This window comes from Pseudophryne corroboree, chromosome 3, assembly GCF_028390025.1.
Source record: "Pseudophryne corroboree isolate aPseCor3 chromosome 3, aPseCor3.hap2, whole genome shotgun sequence".
In the NCBI taxonomy this organism is placed as follows: Eukaryota; Metazoa; Chordata; class Amphibia; order Anura; family Myobatrachidae; genus Pseudophryne; species Pseudophryne corroboree.
Window position 1 is genome coordinate 739,708,967 of NC_086446.1, and position 19,763 is coordinate 739,728,729.

The 19,763-nt window shown below is 45.9% G+C and overlaps 1 protein-coding gene across 1 annotated transcript in view; it reads right to left on the reverse strand.

The window, feature by feature from the left end:
• Positions 1–19,763, reverse strand: part of ABCC2 (ATP binding cassette subfamily C member 2) — a 118,496-nt gene that overhangs the window by 43,117 nt on the left and 55,616 nt on the right. Inside the window, exons 9-20 of the mRNA XM_063962257.1 lie at positions 15,845–16,022; positions 15,229–15,483; positions 12,265–12,330; positions 10,580–10,717; positions 8,798–8,944; positions 8,293–8,377; positions 5,769–5,835; positions 4,264–4,390; positions 3,918–4,094; positions 3,471–3,638; positions 1,300–1,483; positions 206–332 (exon numbers count right to left, since the gene is read on the reverse strand). Coding sequence (XP_063818327.1) covers positions 206–332; positions 1,300–1,483; positions 3,471–3,638; positions 3,918–4,094; positions 4,264–4,390; positions 5,769–5,835; positions 8,293–8,377; positions 8,798–8,944; positions 10,580–10,717; positions 12,265–12,330; positions 15,229–15,483; positions 15,845–16,022 — 1,719 coding nt within the window. The remainder of the gene's footprint in view (positions 1–205; positions 333–1,299; positions 1,484–3,470; positions 3,639–3,917; positions 4,095–4,263; positions 4,391–5,768; positions 5,836–8,292; positions 8,378–8,797; positions 8,945–10,579; positions 10,718–12,264; positions 12,331–15,228; positions 15,484–15,844; positions 16,023–19,763) is intronic.

Sequence of the window (19,763 nt, forward strand, 5' to 3'; positions counted from 1 at the left end):
CGGCGGTCGACCTAGACCATGTCGACCTAAAGACCATGTCGACCTAGACACCCTGTCGACCTAGTTACTGTCGACCAATAGTGGTCGATCTAGACACTGTCGACCTAGTTGCTATCTACCTTCCATACCACACCTGTATTAAGACTGGAGAAGTGATAAATCAGTGATAAGTGGAAGATGATAACGCACCAGCCAATCTTGTTACCTGCTGAGCTTTCTGGCATGCAGACTGTTCTCTCTCTTTAGTGTAGCTGTCACAATGTCTGCTGCAATTTCTGCAGCCTGCTCCACTGGGTCTTCACCATCTTCCTCCTCGTCTGCACCAAGTAACACTGCAACACACACGTCACAGATGAATGCACCGGATCGCATATAAAATCGCGTCATTTTAAAGATCAAGTACATTCACAATAACTTATTATTATAAAAAAGGAGAACCCTCTGGACATGATTCAGAGCCGGACCCAGTTTCGATGTTCCTACAGCTGAGGGATTTTTGTTAATGCACTTGTGTTAGAAGTCCTGGAAGCCTTTACTGCACATGGGTGAAACCAAGTGTCCAATGGCATTTGCAATTGCACACTGCATCGCTAACACTTGAGAAGGGGTTTGTGATCCCTGGGCAATTCAGGGTGGAGACAGGGAGGTGTCTCAAAGTGAGCGCAAAAAGGGGCTGTTTCATGGACGTGTTAAGGGTTTGTCATGGGTGTTTCTGGGAATGTTGCTGCATTCCCAATCGCAGATCCACTGCTTCATAGGCCATGTGTAGTTGGATTTGAGGACAGTAAGTAGAGTAGACCCTAGGCTACTGCAAATGTCAATGGGGCGACTGATGTTGGAGTGTTTACAATCTCCATTGCAATTGCAAAAACCGCAGAGCCTGAAAGTGGTTGTCTCAACGCTCGTACACTCCATCACAGCACAAAGGGAAAGCTGAGATTAGCATCTGCATATACCTGCAACGCAACCGCTACTAAGAGAGCATCTGCGATCATGGCTCCATCACCAACCATCTCTGAATCAGAGCTAGAATCTGCCACCCGGATCCCACTAACATTTGTTTCAAGGTGTTTGGAGTGGGGTGGGGGGGATGTCTTTGTCACCATATATTATTGAAACTGCAACAAAATATGTATATAACTGTCATGTGTTTGAAAAATGACAGTTGAGAGCTGATTGGCTGGAGCACCATGTACGATACGCAGCGAGTTTTAAAACTTGTTGCGCATAAAACATGTTGATAAATCAGCCTGTAAATCTGTCTTTCCTATCTCTGGGTATATTCACTGAGCCTGTTACCTGTAGGTTCTATATCCCAGGCATGGTCTTGCTTCGCATAGGTCCTGAGAAACTCTGCGAATGCTCCGTTGTTTGCCAGTAAGGTTTTGTACGATCCGGTCTCAGTGACGACGCCATCCACTAACACCACTATTTCATCCGTGTGCTTCAGGAAACTAACACCATGGGTGACCAGGATACGGGTCTGTGGAGAGACAAGTTGAACCCACGCGTTATGCAAACTGACTTTACGCTCATATATTCCATCAAATTGGGGTTTACACATGCGGGAGCGGGATGTCAAAACAAGTGTCCTCTTTCCACACATCTTGAGTGGTGTTCAAGATTTTTCTCACTGGAACTCCATGTGTTTATGTGCCCCTAGCCTGGGACCCCAAAAGTAAGAAGTTCTCAGTAGACTATATTCCATAAACCAATACGTCTCTTGGCGCTTAATCAAATCAGAAGTAACTACCAAAAGTGGATTATTATACTCCAATTATAAATCAGCTGCAGGGTATAAGTATATGCCTGTGTGAGCATAAATATTAGTAGCATTCTCCTGTTGCTACAGGAGATGACACTTAAATAGAAATTTAATTACTCTGCGCTTATTTTAATAGGGTCCGTAGGATAATTGAAAAACACATGCAATGGTATTGATAATTTATTCAGTATAATATAGTTTATACCAAAAATATAGACCAGAGTAAAAAATATAAAAAATAATAATAAATAAACGAATAGCAAAATATAATAAATTACATATCAAAAATGACCCATCACTATATATGAACCATTAAAAATGTGCATACATTCATTAATAATTTCCAGCTTGTCTAATTACTAATAAGAGGTGGATCAACCTAGAATAGATCAGTGCACTGATATAGGAGATATTCAATACGAGATCTCAGTTATTAACAGTCCCGCAAACAATGTGGGTTAATATCCTGGTAGGTGCTTATCCCAAGCACTGATTAACAATTAGATAGCGCTTTGTACAACTGAAGATGGAATTGCTAATAGCAGTAAACCGGTATAGATGCTCAAATACATGAATGGATAACACCAAGCTCACCACCAGGACGTGAATGCACAGTGTTCAAAGAGTGACACTCTTCGATAAAGCTCCGGTAAGAGCCAAACGCGTCAGTGGCCATTGGTGACCGCTCGTCCAACTCCAGGGACAGCTCGTTATACGGACAGCAATTCACCCCCACGGCAGGACAACATCGGGCGGCTACTGGAAGTGGTAGCGGCACACACATCGGGGAGAACGGAGACGTCCGGTGCCTCCCAGCCGGCTCCTTCCAATCCAACAATTGCTGACCCCTCTTTGAACACTGTGCATTCACGTCCTGGTGGTGAGCTTGGTGTTATCCATTCACGTATTTGAGCATCTATACTGGTTTACTGCTATTAGCAATTCCATCTTCAGTTGTACAAAGCGCTATCTAATTGTTAATTCAGTGCTTGGGATAAGCACCTACCGGGACATTAACCCACATTGTTTGCGGGACTGTTAATAACTGAGATCTCGTATTGAATATCTCCTATATCAGTGCACTGATCTATTCTAGGTTGATCCACCTCTTATTAGTAATTAGACAAGCTGGAAATTATTAATGAATGTATGCACATTTTTAATGGTTCATATATAGTGATAGGTCATTTTTGATATGTAATTTATTATATTTTGCTATTCATTTATTTATTATTATTTTTTTATATTTTTTACTCTGGTCTATATTTTTGGTATAAACTATATTATACTGAATAAATTATCAATACCATTGCATGTGTTTTCAATTATCCTACGGACCCCATTAAAATAAGCACAGAGTAATTAAAAGACTATATTCCATACCTAATAATCAGTAGACACCAAAAATAGAAGATGGTACATGGAGAACTACACACAGATTGTGCATCGCATATCTACAGTGAGATACAGAAAACAACAGAAGAAAGCAGAGTAAGCTGTCTCTGGAAATCCATGCTACAAGAAGTGGCAGCAGCCATTTTGTGGGCCCAGACGATGTTGATGAAAATCCAGCCAATGAATTCACTAGAAACCAGTGACACCACTGACACATGGTAGGCTGATTAGAAGTTTGGTTTAGGCCACATAATGCAGCTATAGACTGCGGGAAGCCATTATTTCACTGATAAATGATAGAAAACATCACCTTGTTTTTCAGTAATCCACCAGGGCCGATCACCTTCTCAAATATGTGTTTCCCAACGTGGGCATCCACAGCCGAGAGCGGGTCATCAAGGATGTATATGTCTGTGTCTTGGTACACTGCCCGGGCCAGACTCACACGCTGCTTCTGTCCTCCACTTAAGTTTATGCCCTATGTAACAGGATAAGTGGACAGAGATAAAGTACCAGCCAATCAGATCCCCGTCATTTTACAGGCTGTTTTTGAAAAATGACAGGAGCTGATTGGTTAATACTTTATCTCTCTTAATACCACGTTTTGCCGGGAAAAAAAGTAATAATTTTTATTAGAACACAACTTATAGCATAACCAATGCTCTGTAAGCGAAAATGAAATGCATTGTAATGCAAAATTATACCTGTATTTAACGTTTAACTTTTATTTTAGCATTTGCTGAAAAATGGAAAATACCTTTTCTCCAATTTCAGAAAGATCCCTTCCAGGCAGTATCTCCAAATCTGGGAGCAGGGCGCACGCCTCTAGGACTCGCTGGTACCGCACTTCATCCAGAGGTGCCCCAAACAGGATATTATCTTTCAGAGTGGCGTTCTGGATCCAGGCTTGCTGAGGAACGTAGGCCACAGAGCCCTGCAAGACATGTTCAACAGGCCACTGACAGTGTTATTAAGGGCACGCTATCTATGTTCAAGTGTAGTGTCCTGGGAGTTATAGTCCTAACTTTGCAGAAGTGATGGTGGGCGGTGACCGGGGGTCTCTGCTCTGTCACTGGTGCAGGCAGCATATGCACAATCTGTACCTTTATATTGATGTGCCCGCTTATATGGTCCATCTCTCCGAGCATTGCAGAAACAAGGGAAGATTTTCCTGACCCCACTCCTCCAACAACCGCAACTAGATGACCTTCCTTAATGTCCAGGTTAACACTGTAAGAAAAACAAGAGGTTTATAGAGATTAATGGTGAAAAGAGTTAAGTATAATGGATGCATATTACACTAATACTGAAGAAGGCTCCAGCGGCCCTAGCGGTCTGTACATGTATTGGTGCTTGTGACTCTTATGGGCACAACTTCAAATATGACTCCGCCCACTTGTCTTTCCAGGTAGGATTCAGTCCTCAGCACTCCACTGCAGAGAACTGGAGGGGGACGTGGAGCTGAGGCAGACAGGACTGGAGGAGCACGAGAGGACGGCATGCATGAGGTAAGTTAATGTGTGTGTGTGTGTGTGTGTGTGTGGGGGGGGTTACACAGTACAAGACAGAGACTGGGGTGGAGGGAACAATACAAATGGCAGCACAGTGCAGAACATACAGATCGGGGTGTCGGGGGAGAAAACAAAAACAGAAATGGGGGGGGGGGGGGGTGCATGCTACATACAGATGAGCAGAGGGTAAAGGTACAATACAGGTCATATCAGCTTCCTTTTTTTTGGGGGGGGGGGAGGGGATATGGAACATAATTGAAATCAATAAGATGGGGGGGGGATTCAATATTGACCATACAAATGAAGGAGGGGGCAATGCAGGATAGAGAGTGGGCAGGGGGCATGTGGGGGGATCTGATGGGCATTATATGGGGCACATTGGAAACACCTATGCCTGTGAAGCCTGTTTTTCCATGCTTGTGCCCTCTCATACCAAAAACTGTCTATGCCACTAGTCCATATGAAAGTAAGCCATTCCGTATTTATCAGGGTTTTAGTGTATGATATTGTGCACAATGGGCCTGAAGGAGCATTGGTGTGTCCCCCTCCCACACAAACGCACTTTTCCTCTTGCCCTGCCCTTCATCCCAGCGATGGGGGCCCTGCCTATTCTGCCAGTCCCAGGCCCCACAATTTCTGATGGCAGCCCTGATTGAAGTAGCTTCATACTGTTAGAACTTGCAGACTTCCTTTGCAGGAGCAAATAGCTCCATGCGCAAGGTGTCTGACTGCAAGGTGGTGAGTCCTAGGTATGACAGTATTTTAAAATGGGTGCCCTAAATAAAGGAGGATTTGACTGAAGGTGCTTAGGGACAGAGGGGCAGTCGACCATGGAGGATGTCGGGTCGCAAAGTGAAGGAAGCTACACGTTAAAGTAGAAAACTGACAGGTGCCTCCGAACAGCGTGCCCTGTCTTGCTGCGTTCTGTGCCATGGCGCATGTTGCACACCCTAGTTACGGCCCTGCATTGTACAGTTACTATACCATTGTTTTACTGCTACTGTGCATTTACCTTGTACGGCACTGCAGAAACTTTGTGGCGCGTCAATAGTAATAATAATAATAATAATAATAATACCCAATTAGCATCACCTTACTTTTTAACTGCTGGGGAAGTGTCCGGCTCCCAGGTAAAGGTGGCATCAGAAAACTGGATTGCTGCATCTGTGGATGACAGTGTACATCTGATAATGTGAATGTAAGCATTGAAACAATTCAATTTCTTTTCACGCCTGTAAGATACGGTAACGACAACATATATATAAGGGATGATGTCAGTAATGTCAATTATGACAGTTTTCTAAGTGACAGAGGTATCTCCCATTATAGGTGTTTTCATATCGGATGCACAACTGGGGGTAACATTTATAGTTCATGCATAGTGGGCGAACAGTCCATTATTTAGAAACTGAGCCCCCACATCCTTCATCCGCCACATCTTCTGAACAGTACTAACTTAGGGGGTCATTCCGACCCGTTCACACGCAGCGGTTCTTCGCTGCGGTGCAAACGGGTCGGGACTGCGGCTGAGACGGTGGTCGCCGGGCAACGATGCCGTCAGCGCAGAAAGTGATCACATCGGCGATCACATGAAGACTGACAGTTGGCAGGTGTTCCGGGGGTCAACTGACCGTTTTCAAGGCGAACGCAGGCGTATCCAGGCATTTGGAAGGCGGATGTCTGATGTCAATCCCGGGACCTTCTTCGCTGGATCCGTCGCAAAGGGTAAGTAACTCTTAACCTGGTCTTGTTTTGCAGGAAACTTTTTTATCATATCAGGGCTGCACAAGCGATCGCAGCCCTGCTATGCTAAAATACACTCCCCCATAGGCGGAGTTTAGTTGATCGCACGAGCAGCGAAAAGTTGCTACCAACGATCAACTCGGAATGACCCCCATAGCCATGTGCAATGCTGGTAAATTAAACCCAGACAGGACTCAGAGCACCCTTAGGTCCTGGTTCAGGATGCACCGCCGCTGTTGGATGCAGTGAGTGAGTTGTTGCTACTGAGTGCCAATGCATCTTAGTCACTCCACACGTGTGCCCCGATTGGTCACAGGTGCGATTTCAGATGTAGGCATGGAGAAGTGTATTGGTAATGTAGTGAGTGCTCCTGGGCGGAGACCGGGAGGTGGTTTAGCACACACACATCTTATGTGTGTGTTATTGCAGTGTCACAGGTGTGTCGGTGAGAGTGGAAATACCACTTGGTGTGACTTTAGACACCATTGAAACTTGCTCCAGTCTCATACCAGATGCAGAATCTCCATCAGATTGGCCTCCGAGGTGAGCGATTAAGTTAATACATAATAAAATATAACAATAGTCCATCCGGGCGCCACAATAAATCACAGCTCCAATCAGGGGGTAACTTTACTAAGATGGGAGTTCTATTTAAGATGGGATGTTGCCCATAGCAACCAACCAGATTCCAGGTATTATCTTCTAGAAGGTGCTAGATAAATGAGAAGTAGAATCTGATTGGTTGCTATAGGCAACATCCCATCTTAAATAGAACTCCCATATTAGCAAATTTAGCCCCTGATGTCTTTGTATTCACAATTGGAACTGTGACTCAATTTTGGCGCCAAATAAGGACTATTCTGATATTTTATTATGTGTTGTCTTGTATATGTTGCACGGGTGATACTGCAGTTATATCCAGGCTGGCTTGGTGCAATTACAAGGGATACTTTGTTTTTTTATTGTATCTCTGAGTTCGCAACCAGTACAGTGATACTCCCAAAGTACGGACCATGGGGGTCATTCCGAGTTGATCGCTCGCTGCCGCAGCGCAGCGCTCAGGTGAAAAAATTGCATTTATGCGCATGTGTATGCCCCGCAAGGCGCACGCGTAACGTACGGGTACAAAGCTCTTTGTGGTTGTGCTCAGGTTCTAGCAAAGTTTTGCTTTGCACTAACGGGCGCAAGAAGATTGACAGGAAGGGGGCGTTACTGAGCGTCAACTGCCCAGTTTTCAGGGAGTGTTTGCAAAAACGCAGGTGTGTCTGAAAAAAACGCAGGCGTGGCTGGGCGTTCGCTGGGCGGGTGTATGACATCAAATCTGGACACGAATAGGCTGAAGTGATCGCAAGCGCTGAGTGGGTTCAGAGCTACTCTGAAACTGCACAAACTGTTTTTGCAGAGCTCGGCTGCACATGCGTTTGCACTTCTGCTAAGCTAAAATACACTCCCCAGTGGGCAGCGGCATAGCGTTTGCACGGCTGCTAAAACTAGCTAGCGAGCGATCAACTCGGAATGACCCCCTATATGCATGCTTCTGCATAGCTGACTCCCAGTCTCCGCACAACGCATTTCCAGTACATTTCTGTGCTTCGCAATCAGCACTGTGCATGACTCATGCTCTAAGGGGTACATTTACTAAGGTGGGAGTTTTTTAGAACTGGTGATGTAACTCATAACAACTAATCAGATTCTAATTAACATTTGTCTAGCTGCTTTTAGAAGATAATAGATAAAATCTGATTGGTTGCTAGAATCTGATTGGTTGCTATTTGCACCATCACCACTTCTAGAAATAACTTCCCACCTTAGTAAATTTACCCCTATGACTCTGAGACCAGTGACAAACAAGACTGACCACTGCCGTCTCTACCTTACCAACATCAGGATCATTGTGGATAGCTGAGTTATCCAAGTCATCGCCTCCGAGATACTTCTCCAGCCGGGCACAGGACACGTTGGTCTGCAGAAAGATAAGGTTGGTTACTATGATATCTTTTGTTATGAGCAGCATAACTAGCATGTGTAATAATTTGTGGGTTGCAGTTTTATTAATACATCTGCTGTTCTCCATGAATTAGAGTTGGGCTGTCAGAAGCAGTGGGGGCATGTGTCGTTACTAATGACGACAGCTGTAAGATGTTTTTGAGGCAAAGCTTGGCAACCAATCAGATTCTGCCATTTTTGTAGAGCAGGTTACAAGATTTGATTGGTTGCTAGAGACTACGCTGTTTGCCATTGTACTAGTTTTTATGTACCACACACACACACACACACACACACACACACACACACACACACACACACACACACACACACACACACACACACACACAACGCAGCCGCTGCATCAGCCTATACATCACTACACAGAGCTGATTACCTGCACCATGTTAGAGATAAGCATGGGTAGCATGGAGAGAGGGAAGCGCAGGACATTAAACAGAGATATGGATGTAAACGCTCTCTCTGCAGTCAGCACATTGTCTGTATCCACCACCACGTACACAGCGAAACTGGCAACCGACACCTGCGGAGAGAGTAAATTACAATAAAAAAATAAATGAGGACTGACAGAAAGTGTAATGGTCATTCAGACATTGAGTAACACAGTGACACCAGAGAATTGTATTCACGTGAATAGTTGTGGACACATCAGGCTGAATTCCAACAGAGGTAGAACACAAAAATCAGCTTCTCATGTTCTCCTGTATGCCAGGTAAAGGATTGATCTATACATTCAAGCTGTATCCAAATCCTATTGCAGACATCTAAGAGACGTTTCCAGAATCCATACTTATCTCACACACTGCTAAAACTCTCATTCATGCACTAATGTATCTCCCTTATTGACAAATACAGTCAGCTCCCGCACACCAGACCTCCACCCCGACAATCTCTTCTGGATGCAGCGGCTAGACTGATTTTACTTCCAAAATGATCTTCTACAGCTGCTCCACCCTGTCTGACCATACATTGGTTGTCTGTATTTTACCAAATCCAATACCAAGTACTTCTAATAACATAAAACACCTTAAACTAGATTACACCAACATACATAGGGTTACTTACCACCCATCCAAGATTGCTCCAGACAGTCTGTAAATTCAGAGGGCTAGCAATCCCGGACGGGTAGTGTCTGGAACCCACTGGCCATGGACCTCCCCTGCTCCATCCTACCTTCCCCTGGCTCCAATCTCTCCGCCCCCTGGCTCCGTCCTGGCTCTCATCTGCTCTATCCCATGCCTCTTGGCCTTCCTAAACCTGTCTACCACCTGCCCTAGCACGGGATCCGGTCTGAAGATCGACAGTGTCTAGGTCGACACAGTTTAGGTCGACCACTATAGGTCGACAGTCACTAGGTCGACATGGATGGAAGGTCGACAGGGTTTCTAGGTCGACATGTGCTAGGTCGACAGGTCTAAAGGTTGACATGAGTTTTTCACATTTTTTTTTCTTTTTTTGAATTTGTTCATACTTAACGATCCACGTGGACTATGATTGGAACGGTAAAGTGTGCCGAGCGAAGCGAAGGCACCATGCCCGAAGCATGGCGAGCGAAGCGAGCCATGCCAGGGGACGCGGTGCACTAATTTGGGATCCCGGTCACTCTACGAAGAAAACGACACCAAAAAAAAAAATATCCTCATGTCGACCTTTAGACCTGTCGACCTAGCACATGTCGACCTAGAAACCCTGTCTACCTTCCATCCATGTCGACCTAGTGACTGTCGACCTATAGTGGTCGACCTAAACATTGTCGACCTAGACACTGTCGATTTGATGAACCACACCCCCCTGACACATAGAGTCCCATTCACAGGCCCCAATTAAGACCTTCAACCGCCTCCTGATTTGAGAAAGTTGGAGAGCGAGAGAGCGTGGGGCAGACAAAATGCTGCAGAGCTAAGTTCAGCCTGATGGCCGAAACACAAGAGCTGTCCCAGCGGGTAAGTATGAATGCATAATGTCATGTGACTAGGGGCAGGATGTATCAGTAATACATGATAAATCCCGTGCTCAGTCATGACTGCCCATTGATGGAAATTCATCACATTTTATGATGCTTCTGATAGTTAATGGGAACTGGAACCTGAACCAACCTACATGAAAGATGAGTAACAGGTACTAAGGGATATGTCCCGTATGAGCCGCTGGTTCTCACCAGGAATGGTGCACAGGTAAAGATGAAGAGGGACACAGAGAAGAGATAAGCGAAGTGTAACATGTCCTTCAGCTCCTTCTCACGGATCTCCTGCACCTGTTTCTCAAATGACGGTTCCCAGGCATACAGCTTTAAGATCTACAACAAAACACATAACATAAAATAATGTACAACAACTATTTCCGAGTGTTCTACCATTGTCCATGTCAATAAAGATGGTGATGCAGTAATATTGGCACGGCTACGGAATCTGTGGTGATATAATCATATAATGTACCTCGAAGCAAGAGGACAAAGGGTGAGATATATCAAGCCTTGGAGAAAGATAAAGTGGAGAGAGATAAATTACCAACCAATCAGCTCCTAACTAAATTTTCAAGCCTGTAAAATGACATTTAGAAGCTGACCGGTGAGTACTTTATCTTTCTCCACTTTATGAAGATGCGGATGGGTTGCGATACCAAAATCGCATTGCGATAATTGAATACATCGCAATGATGTATCAATTATCACATGGAGGGACAGAGATTGCAAGAAAGCTATTTCCCTGTAAATCAGCTTACCGCAATTCTTAGGGTATTTTTCATGAAAAATACCCTGAGATTGAACTGCGCATGCCCTTCCGTGTACCCACCCACGACATGTCCCGCTCCCTCCACTTGCACTTACCTGCAGCCAGGACCGGTGATCCTTGAGTGCAGCCGATCATCTGATCCTGCGCTCCGCTGTGACCCCAGGTGCTGGAAAGTGAGATGCCGGCTTCACAACATCACTTTACTGCACCGGGGGTCACAGCAAGATCACAGCAATCAGATGACCGGCTGTCCTCACTGGATCACTGGTTGCTGGGTGCAGGTAAGAATTACTTTTTTTTTTTTTTTAAATACCATCAGACAGACATGGCTGATCACAGGGGCCAGATCCGAGTACAACCTTCACTGCCAGCACGCAGAGAGGCTGTGCAGGAGTTGGGGAACCAGAGGGAAGCCTGGATCTCAAGATAGTGTTATTATCATAGGGCTCCATACAGTATTTTTTTTACTTTTTGTTTTTAAATTCGGCTGGATCTCAGTGTGGTCTGGTTACTAAAGAAATGTGAATTTAAGGATTTGGAGGAGAATTTTGAGAATTCTTCTCCAATTGCCCTTTAGTACATTCAGGTGATACTAAAATAATGTGAAAAGGGTTCACATTAATTTAGTAAAACTAGTTTTGATAAATATGCCCATATGTCTCTTCAGAGCTTGATGCATCTCGCCCTTCGAGAAACTCAGAAAAACATAGAAGACTAAAGTAAACCTTGGGAAACATATTAGCTGGTAATTTTCGATGATGACATTCTATACAGTAGGTCCATTATACGATTTTTCTGTTTTTGTATCTCACTAACACAGGCAGCCCAACATGGGGGGAAATTTACTAAGATGGGAGTTCTATTCAAGATGGGATGTTACCCATAGCAACCAATCAGATTCCAGGTATTATCTTCTAGAAGGTGCTAGATAAATGAGAAGTAGAATCTAATTGGTTGCTATGGGCAACATCTTATCTTAAATAAAACTCCCATCTTAGTACATTTACCCCATGGTCTCTCCTCATGGTGTTATCAAAGACATCACTTGAGGCAGCGGCAAACCATCTTGTAGTTAGGATTTAGGACCTCTTTAAGTTAAATTAACCCTTACCTTGATACCATTGAGAATCTCATTCATTATTTTCAGCCGCTTGTCTTTATTTTGCATGTTTCTCATCTGAAAAGATAATATACATGTTCATATCTTATAAGGGTATATTGGATGGCTAAATGGACACAATAGGATTGTGGACACAGGTGTCCTGTCACTCATGTTATATTCCATATACAGTACAGGCAGATGAGGCCCTCAATTACTATTAAACTAGAAGCAGCGCACATGCTGTTTTCATACAGATGTGCTGCACTTGTATACACTCCTGTGTCCAGTGTACGGGAATGAGAGGCTGCCGTCATACAGGTGTGCTGCACTTGTATACATTTCTGTGTCCAGTGTACGGGAATGAGAGGCCGCTGTCATACAGATGTGCTGCACTTGTATACACTCCTGTGCCCAGTGTACGGGAATGAGAGGCCGCTGTCATACAGATGTTCTGCACTTGTATACACTCCTGTGTCCAATGTACGGGAATGAGAGGCCGCTGTCATACAGATGTGCTGCACTTGTATACACTCCTGTGCCCAGTGTACGGGAATGAGAGGCCGCTGTCATAAAGATGTGCTTCACTTGTATACACTCTTGTGTCCAGTGTACGGGAATGAGAGGATGCTGTCATACAGATGTTCTGCACTTGTATACACTCCTGTGTCCAGTGTACGGGAATGAGAGGCCGCTGTCATACAGATGTGCTGCACTTGTATACACTCCTGTGCCTAGTGTACGGGAATTAGAGGCCGCTGTCATACAGATGTGCTGCACTTATATACACTCCTGTGTCCAGTGTATGGTATTAGAGGCCGCTGTCATACACATGTGCTGCATTTGTATACACTCCTGTGTCCAGTGTACGGGACTGAGAGGCCGCTGGCATAAAGATGTGCTGCACTTGTATACACTCCTGTGCCCAGTGTACGGGAAGGAGAGCCCGCTGTCATACAGATGTGCTGCACTTGTATACACTCCTGTGTCCAGTGTACGGGAATGAGAGGCCGCTGTCATACAGATGTGCTGCACTTGTATACACTCCTGTGCCCAGTGTACAGGAATGAGAGGCTGCTGTCATACAGATGTGCTGCACTTGTATACACTCCTGTGTCCAGTGTACGGGACTGAGAGGCCGCTGTCATACAGATGTGCTGCACTTGTATACACTCCTGTGTCCAGTGTACGGGAATGAAAGGCCACCGTCATACAGATGTGCTGCACTTGTATACACTCCTGTGCCCAGTGTACGGGAATGAGAGGCCGCTGTCATACAGATGTGCTGCACTTGTATACACTCCTGTGCCCAGTGTACGGGAATGAGAGGTCGCTGTCATACAAATGTGCTGCAGTTGTATATACTCCTGTGCCCAGTGTCCGGGAATGAGAGTCCGCTGTCATACAGATGTGATGCAGTTGTATACACTCCTGTGCCTGGTGTACGGGAGTGAGAAACCGCTGTCCTACAGATGTGCTGCAGTTGTATACACTCCTGTGTCCAGTGTACGGGACTGAGAGGCCGCTGTCATACAGATGTGCTGCACTTGCATACACTCCTGTGTCCAGTGTACGGGAATGAGAGGCCACCATCATACAGATGTGCTGCACTTGTATACACTCCTGTGTCCAGTGTACGGGAATGAAAGGCCACCGTCATACAGATGTGCTGCACTTGTATACACTCCTGTGCCCAGTGTACGGGAATGAGAGGCCGCTGTCATACAGATGTGCTGCACTTGTATACACTCCTGTGCCCAGTGTACGGGAATGAGAGTCCGCTGTCATACAGATGTGCTGCACATGTATACACTCCTGTGCACAGTGTACGGGAATGAGAGGCCGCTGTCATACAGATGTGCTGCACTTGTCTACACTCCTGCGCCACGTACAGGTATAAGGATGATAGATCAACAATGTATCGGTTGACAGGTACAAAAGCTTGACAGATCAAAAAACTCAACATAACAATGGTCGACACACAAATGGTCGACATGTGTTTTTGGAGTTTTGGGAGTTTCCCCAACATTTGCTTGAGTTACTGTCCACGTGGGAATAGCAACCTTGCCCAAAGCGTCGCGAGCCCACAAGTGTCTACATTTGTACTGATGGTGGTCGCATAACATGAAATATACAAGATATGGACCAAAAAAACTTATGTCGACCATTTGTGTGTCGATCACTGGCACAGAGAACTTTTGACCCTGTCGACCTTTTGTAGCTGTCGATCTTTTGTACCTGACGACCTAATAAATGTCGACCATTTGGTGTTGCTCCATTGACTGTCGACCATAACATTGTCTATCCATTAACCCACACCCCACTTGGGTAAAGGTCTCATTCTAGATCCAATAACTGAATATTATCTACAGTGTGAAATCTTCTCATGGACGCCATTAGTAAGGAGGATTAATTAAGGCCTTCAGAACACGTGGAGGAATAATACTGGGGTTCTTAGTCTATTTAGGATAACACCTTCATAATCACTAATCCCCACACATATAACAAATAAAAAAAAGTCTCCTTGAGAATTCCCTCCAACCATAGCTATACAAGAGACTCCATACAAGCTCTTCCATAGCGCCCTTCTTTAGATCTGGGGCAATGAGCGCAATGCGGAGCAAGCCGTGACTCAGCGTCAGATAATGGGTGGGTGCTGTATGTGAGGGGCAGCTCTGTAGGGGTGCTTTAGATCACTTTCTACAGATGAGAAGCGGAGGTATTGTTCCTAGCAACCCCCCACCCCCACCTTTGTATGGAGGCCTAGATATCTGATCATACTTTCTTGTCTTTGCCTTGAGTTCCTACTCCCCCAATGCTTGTATTATGCCCTTATTATCACCCTTCCAGCTGTACCCATAGTATCAGTACGATATTATATTATGCTACACAGAGACAGAGCAGAATTCCATTCTCAAAGCAAATCTTGCACAAGGTTCTGAGGCCTCCATGAAATCAGCAGGAGATAAGACTCACCTGGAAGGACTTAGACTTGGTGGCTAGAACAGCATTGATGGGGATCAGCAGGACCATCACTGCAAGACCAGCCATGACTGAAGGTCCAAGCTCTACCCACAGGAAGACAACAGAAATAGCAATCTGCAAGGGTGATGACCAGATGAGATGAATGAAGTTAGTGAGATCCATGAATTTCTGTGCATCTGCCGACATCAGGTTTACCGTCTCCCCCACTGTTGCCTCTTTCCGGGTGGCATTGGAGACAGTCAGCGCCTACAGAACAGAAGATCACAATAACATTAAGACAGGCCAGGTAAGTAAACCATAGATAATCTGGATATATACAAACGTAGAACTGAGATGCATAAAGCGTAGAAGAAGCAACTGTCTAAGAGTACAAAGAGGTACTGAACACAGTACAACAGCGCTTTCAGTAGGGATTATCAATCCCTACGGAACGCTTGCACGATACACGCAAGCTATGGATGGATAGTGAACGCAACGTGCTTTATTATTGTCCATGCATTGTCATCTGTTCCATTTGAGCCATGGATGAACAATGTAGACCTCAGATAATAAGATATAAATGGTACCTGTCTGTAAGGGACAATAGGAAAGGCAAAATGTTACTCACCTTTCTGTATACTGCAGCCATTAGGGTAGTACGGACCCTCATCCCCAGCACAAAGCAGCCCTGAAAATACTGCTGCAGACACAGCGACTGAATGAAAGCGGCTACAAGCAGAAGGACAGCGTAGAGATATCCCGTCCACAGATGCTCCGCCGGGTTAGCCGTGAATGAGACCATCGCTCTGTGGAGCAGCAACAATAACAGAAACAGAATACATTTAATTCATGGCATTTTTGATACATGACAGTGAATTCCAGACTCTTTAACTCCTGTATATAGGGCCAAATTCAGACCTGTGCGCTCGCTAGAGATGAGCGCCTGAAATTTTTCGGGTTTTGTGTTTTGGTTTTGGGTTCGGTTCCGCGGCCGTGTTTTGGGTTCGAACGCGTTTTGGCAAAACCTCACCGAATTATTTTTGTCGGATTCGGGTGTGTTTTGGATTCGGGTGTTTTTTTCCAAAAACACTAAAAAACAGCTTAAATCATAGAATTTGGGGGTCATTTTGATCCCAAAGTATTATTAACCTCAAAAACCATAATTTACACTCATTTTCAGTCTATTCTGAATACCTCACACCTCACAATATTATTTTTAGTCCTAAAATTTGCACCGAGGTCGCTGTGTGAGTAAGATAAGCGACCCTAGTGGCCGACACAAACACCGGGCCCATCTAGGAGTGGCACTGCAGTGTCACGCAGGATGTCCCTTCCAAAAAACCCTCCCCAAACAGCACATGACGCAAAGAAAAAAAGAGGCGCAATGAGGTAGCTGTGTGAGTAAGATTAGCGACCCTAGTGGCCGACACAAACACCGGGCCCATCTAGGAGTGGCACTGCAGTGTCACGCAGGATGGCCCTTCCAAAAAACCCTCCCCAAACAGCACATGACGCAAAGAAAAAAAGAGGCGCAATGAGGTAGCTGTGTGAGTAAGATTAGCGACCCTAGTGGCCGACACAAACACCGGGCCCATCTAGGAGTGGCACTGCAGTGTCACGCAGGATGGCCCTTCCAAAAAACCCTCCCCAAACAGCACATGACGCAAAGAAAAAAAGAGGCGCAATGAGGTAGCTGACTGTGTGAGTAAGATTAGCGACCCTAGTGGCCGACACAAACACCGGGCCCATCTAGGAGTGGCACTGCAGTGTCACGCAGGATGTCCCTTCCAAAAAACCCTCCCCAAACAGCACATGACGCAAAGAAAAAAAGAGGCGCAATGAGGTAGCTGTGTGAGTAAGATTAGCGACCCTAGTGGCCGACACAAACACCGGGCACATCTAGGAGTGGCACTGCAGTGTCACGCAGGATGTCCCTTCCAAAAAACCCTCCCCAAACAGCACATGACGCAAAGAAAAAAAGAGGCGCAATGAGGTAGCTGTGTGAGTAAGATTAGCGACCCTAGTGGCCGACACAAACACCGGGCCCATCTAGGAGTGGCACAGCAGTGTCACGCAGGATGTCCCTTCCAAAAAACCCTCCCCAATCAGCACATGATGCAAAGAAAAAGAAAAGAAAAAAGAGGTGCAAGATGGAATTATCCTTGGGCCCTCCCACCCACCCTTATGTTGTATAAACAAAACAGGACATGCACACTTTAACCAACCCATCATTTCAGTGACAGGGTCTGCCACACGACTGTGACTGATATGACGGGTTGGTTTGGACCCCCCCCAAAAAAGAAGCAATTAATCTCTCCTTGCACAAACTGGCTCTACAGAGGCAAGATGTCCACCTCATCTTCACCCTCCGATATATCACCGTGTACATCCCCCTCCTCACAGATTATCAATTCGTCCCCACTGGAATCCACCATCTCAGCTCCCTGTGTACTTTGTGGAGGCAATTGCTGCTGGTCAATGTCTCCGCGGAGGAATTGATTATAATTCATTTTAATGAACATCATCTTCTCCACATTTTCTGGATGTAACCTCGTACGCCGATTGCTGACAAGGTGAGCGGCGGCACTAAACACTCTTTCGGAGTACACACTTGTGGGAGGGCAACTTAGGTAGAATAAAGCCAGTTTGTGCAAGGGCCTCCAAATTGCCTCTTTTTCCTGCCAGTATAAGTACGGACTGTGTGACGTGCCTACTTGGATGCGGTCACTCATATAATCCTCCACCATTCTATCAATGTTGAGAGAATCATATGCAGTGACAGTAGACGACATGTCCGTAATCGTTGTCAGGTCCTTCAGTCCGGACCAGATGTCAGCATCAGCAGTCGCTCCAGACTGCCCTGCATCACCGCCAGCGGGTGGGCTCGGAATTCTGAGCCTTTTCCTCGCACCCCCAGTTGCGGGAGAATGTGAAGGAGGAGATGTTGACAGGTCGCGTTCCGCTTGACTTGACAATTTTGTCACCAGCAGGTCTTTCAACCCCAGCAGACCTGTGTCTGCCGGAAAGAGAGATCCAAGGTAGGCTTTAAATCTAGGATCGAGCACGGTGGCCAAAATGTAGTGCTCTGATTTCAACAGATTGACCACCCGTGAATCCTTGTTAAGCGAATTAAGGGCTGCATCCACAAGTCCCACATGCCTAGCGGAATCGCTCCCTTTTAGCTCCTTCTTCAATGCCTCCAGCTTCTTCTGCAAAAGCCTGATGAGGGGAATGACCTGACTCAGGCTGGCAGTGTCTGAACTGACTTCACGTGTGGCAAGTTCAAAGGGCATCAGAACCTTGCACAACGTTGAAATCATTCTCCACTGCACTTGAGACAGGTGCATTCCATCTCCTATATCGTGCTCAATTGTATAGGCTTGAATGGCCTTTTGCTGCTCCTCCAACCTCTGAAGCATATAGAGGGTTGAATTCCACCTCGTTACCACTTCTTGCTTCAGATGATGGCAGGGCAGGTTCAGTAGTTTTTGGTGGTGCTCCAGTCTTCTGTACGTGGTGCCTGTACGCCGAAAGTGTCCCGCAATTTTTCTGGCCACCGACAGCATCTCTTGCACGCCCCTGTCGTTTTTTTAAAAATTCTGCACCACCAAATTCAAGGTATGTGCAAAACATGGGACGTGCTGGAATTTGCCCATATTTAATGCACACACAATATTGCTGGCGTTGTCCGATGCCACAAATCCACAGGAGAGTCCAATTGGGGTAAGCCATTCCGCGATGATCTTCCTCAGTTGCCGTAAGAGGTTTTCAGCTGTGTGCGTATTCTGGAAAGCGGTGATACAAAGCGTAGCCTGCCTAGGAAAGAGTTGGCGTTTGCGAGATGCTGCTACTGGTGCCGCCGCTGCTGTTCTTGCGGCGGGAGTCCATACATCTACCCAGTGGGCTGTCACAGTCATATAGTCCTGACCCTGCCCTGCTCCACTTGTCCACATGTCCGTGGTTAAGTGGACATTGGGTACAACTGCATTTTTTAGGAGACTGGTGAGTCTTTTTCTGACGTCCGTGTACATTCTCGGTATCGCCTGCCTAGAGAAGTGGAACCTAGATGGTATTTGGTAACGGGGGCACACTGCCTCAATAAATTGTCTAGTTCCCTGTGAACTAACGGCGGATACCGGACGCACGTCTAACACCAACATAGTTGTCAAGGACTCAGTTATCCGCTTTGCAGTAGGATGACTGCTGTGATATTTCATCTTCCTCGCAAAGGACTGTTGAACAGTCAATTGCTTACTGGAAGTAGTACAAGTGGGCTTACGACTTCCCCTCTGGGATGACCATCGACTCCCAGCGGCAACAACAGCAGCGCCAGCAGCAGTAGGCGTTACACGCAAGGATGCATCGGAGGAATCCCAGGCAGGAGAGGACTCGTCAGACTTGCCAGTGACATGGCCTGCAGGACTATTGGCATTCCTGGGGAAGGAGGAAATTGACACTGAGGGAGTTGGTGGGGTGGTTTGCGTGAGCTTGGTTACAAGAGGAAGGGATTTACTGGTCAGTGGACTGCTTCCGCTGTCACCCAAAGT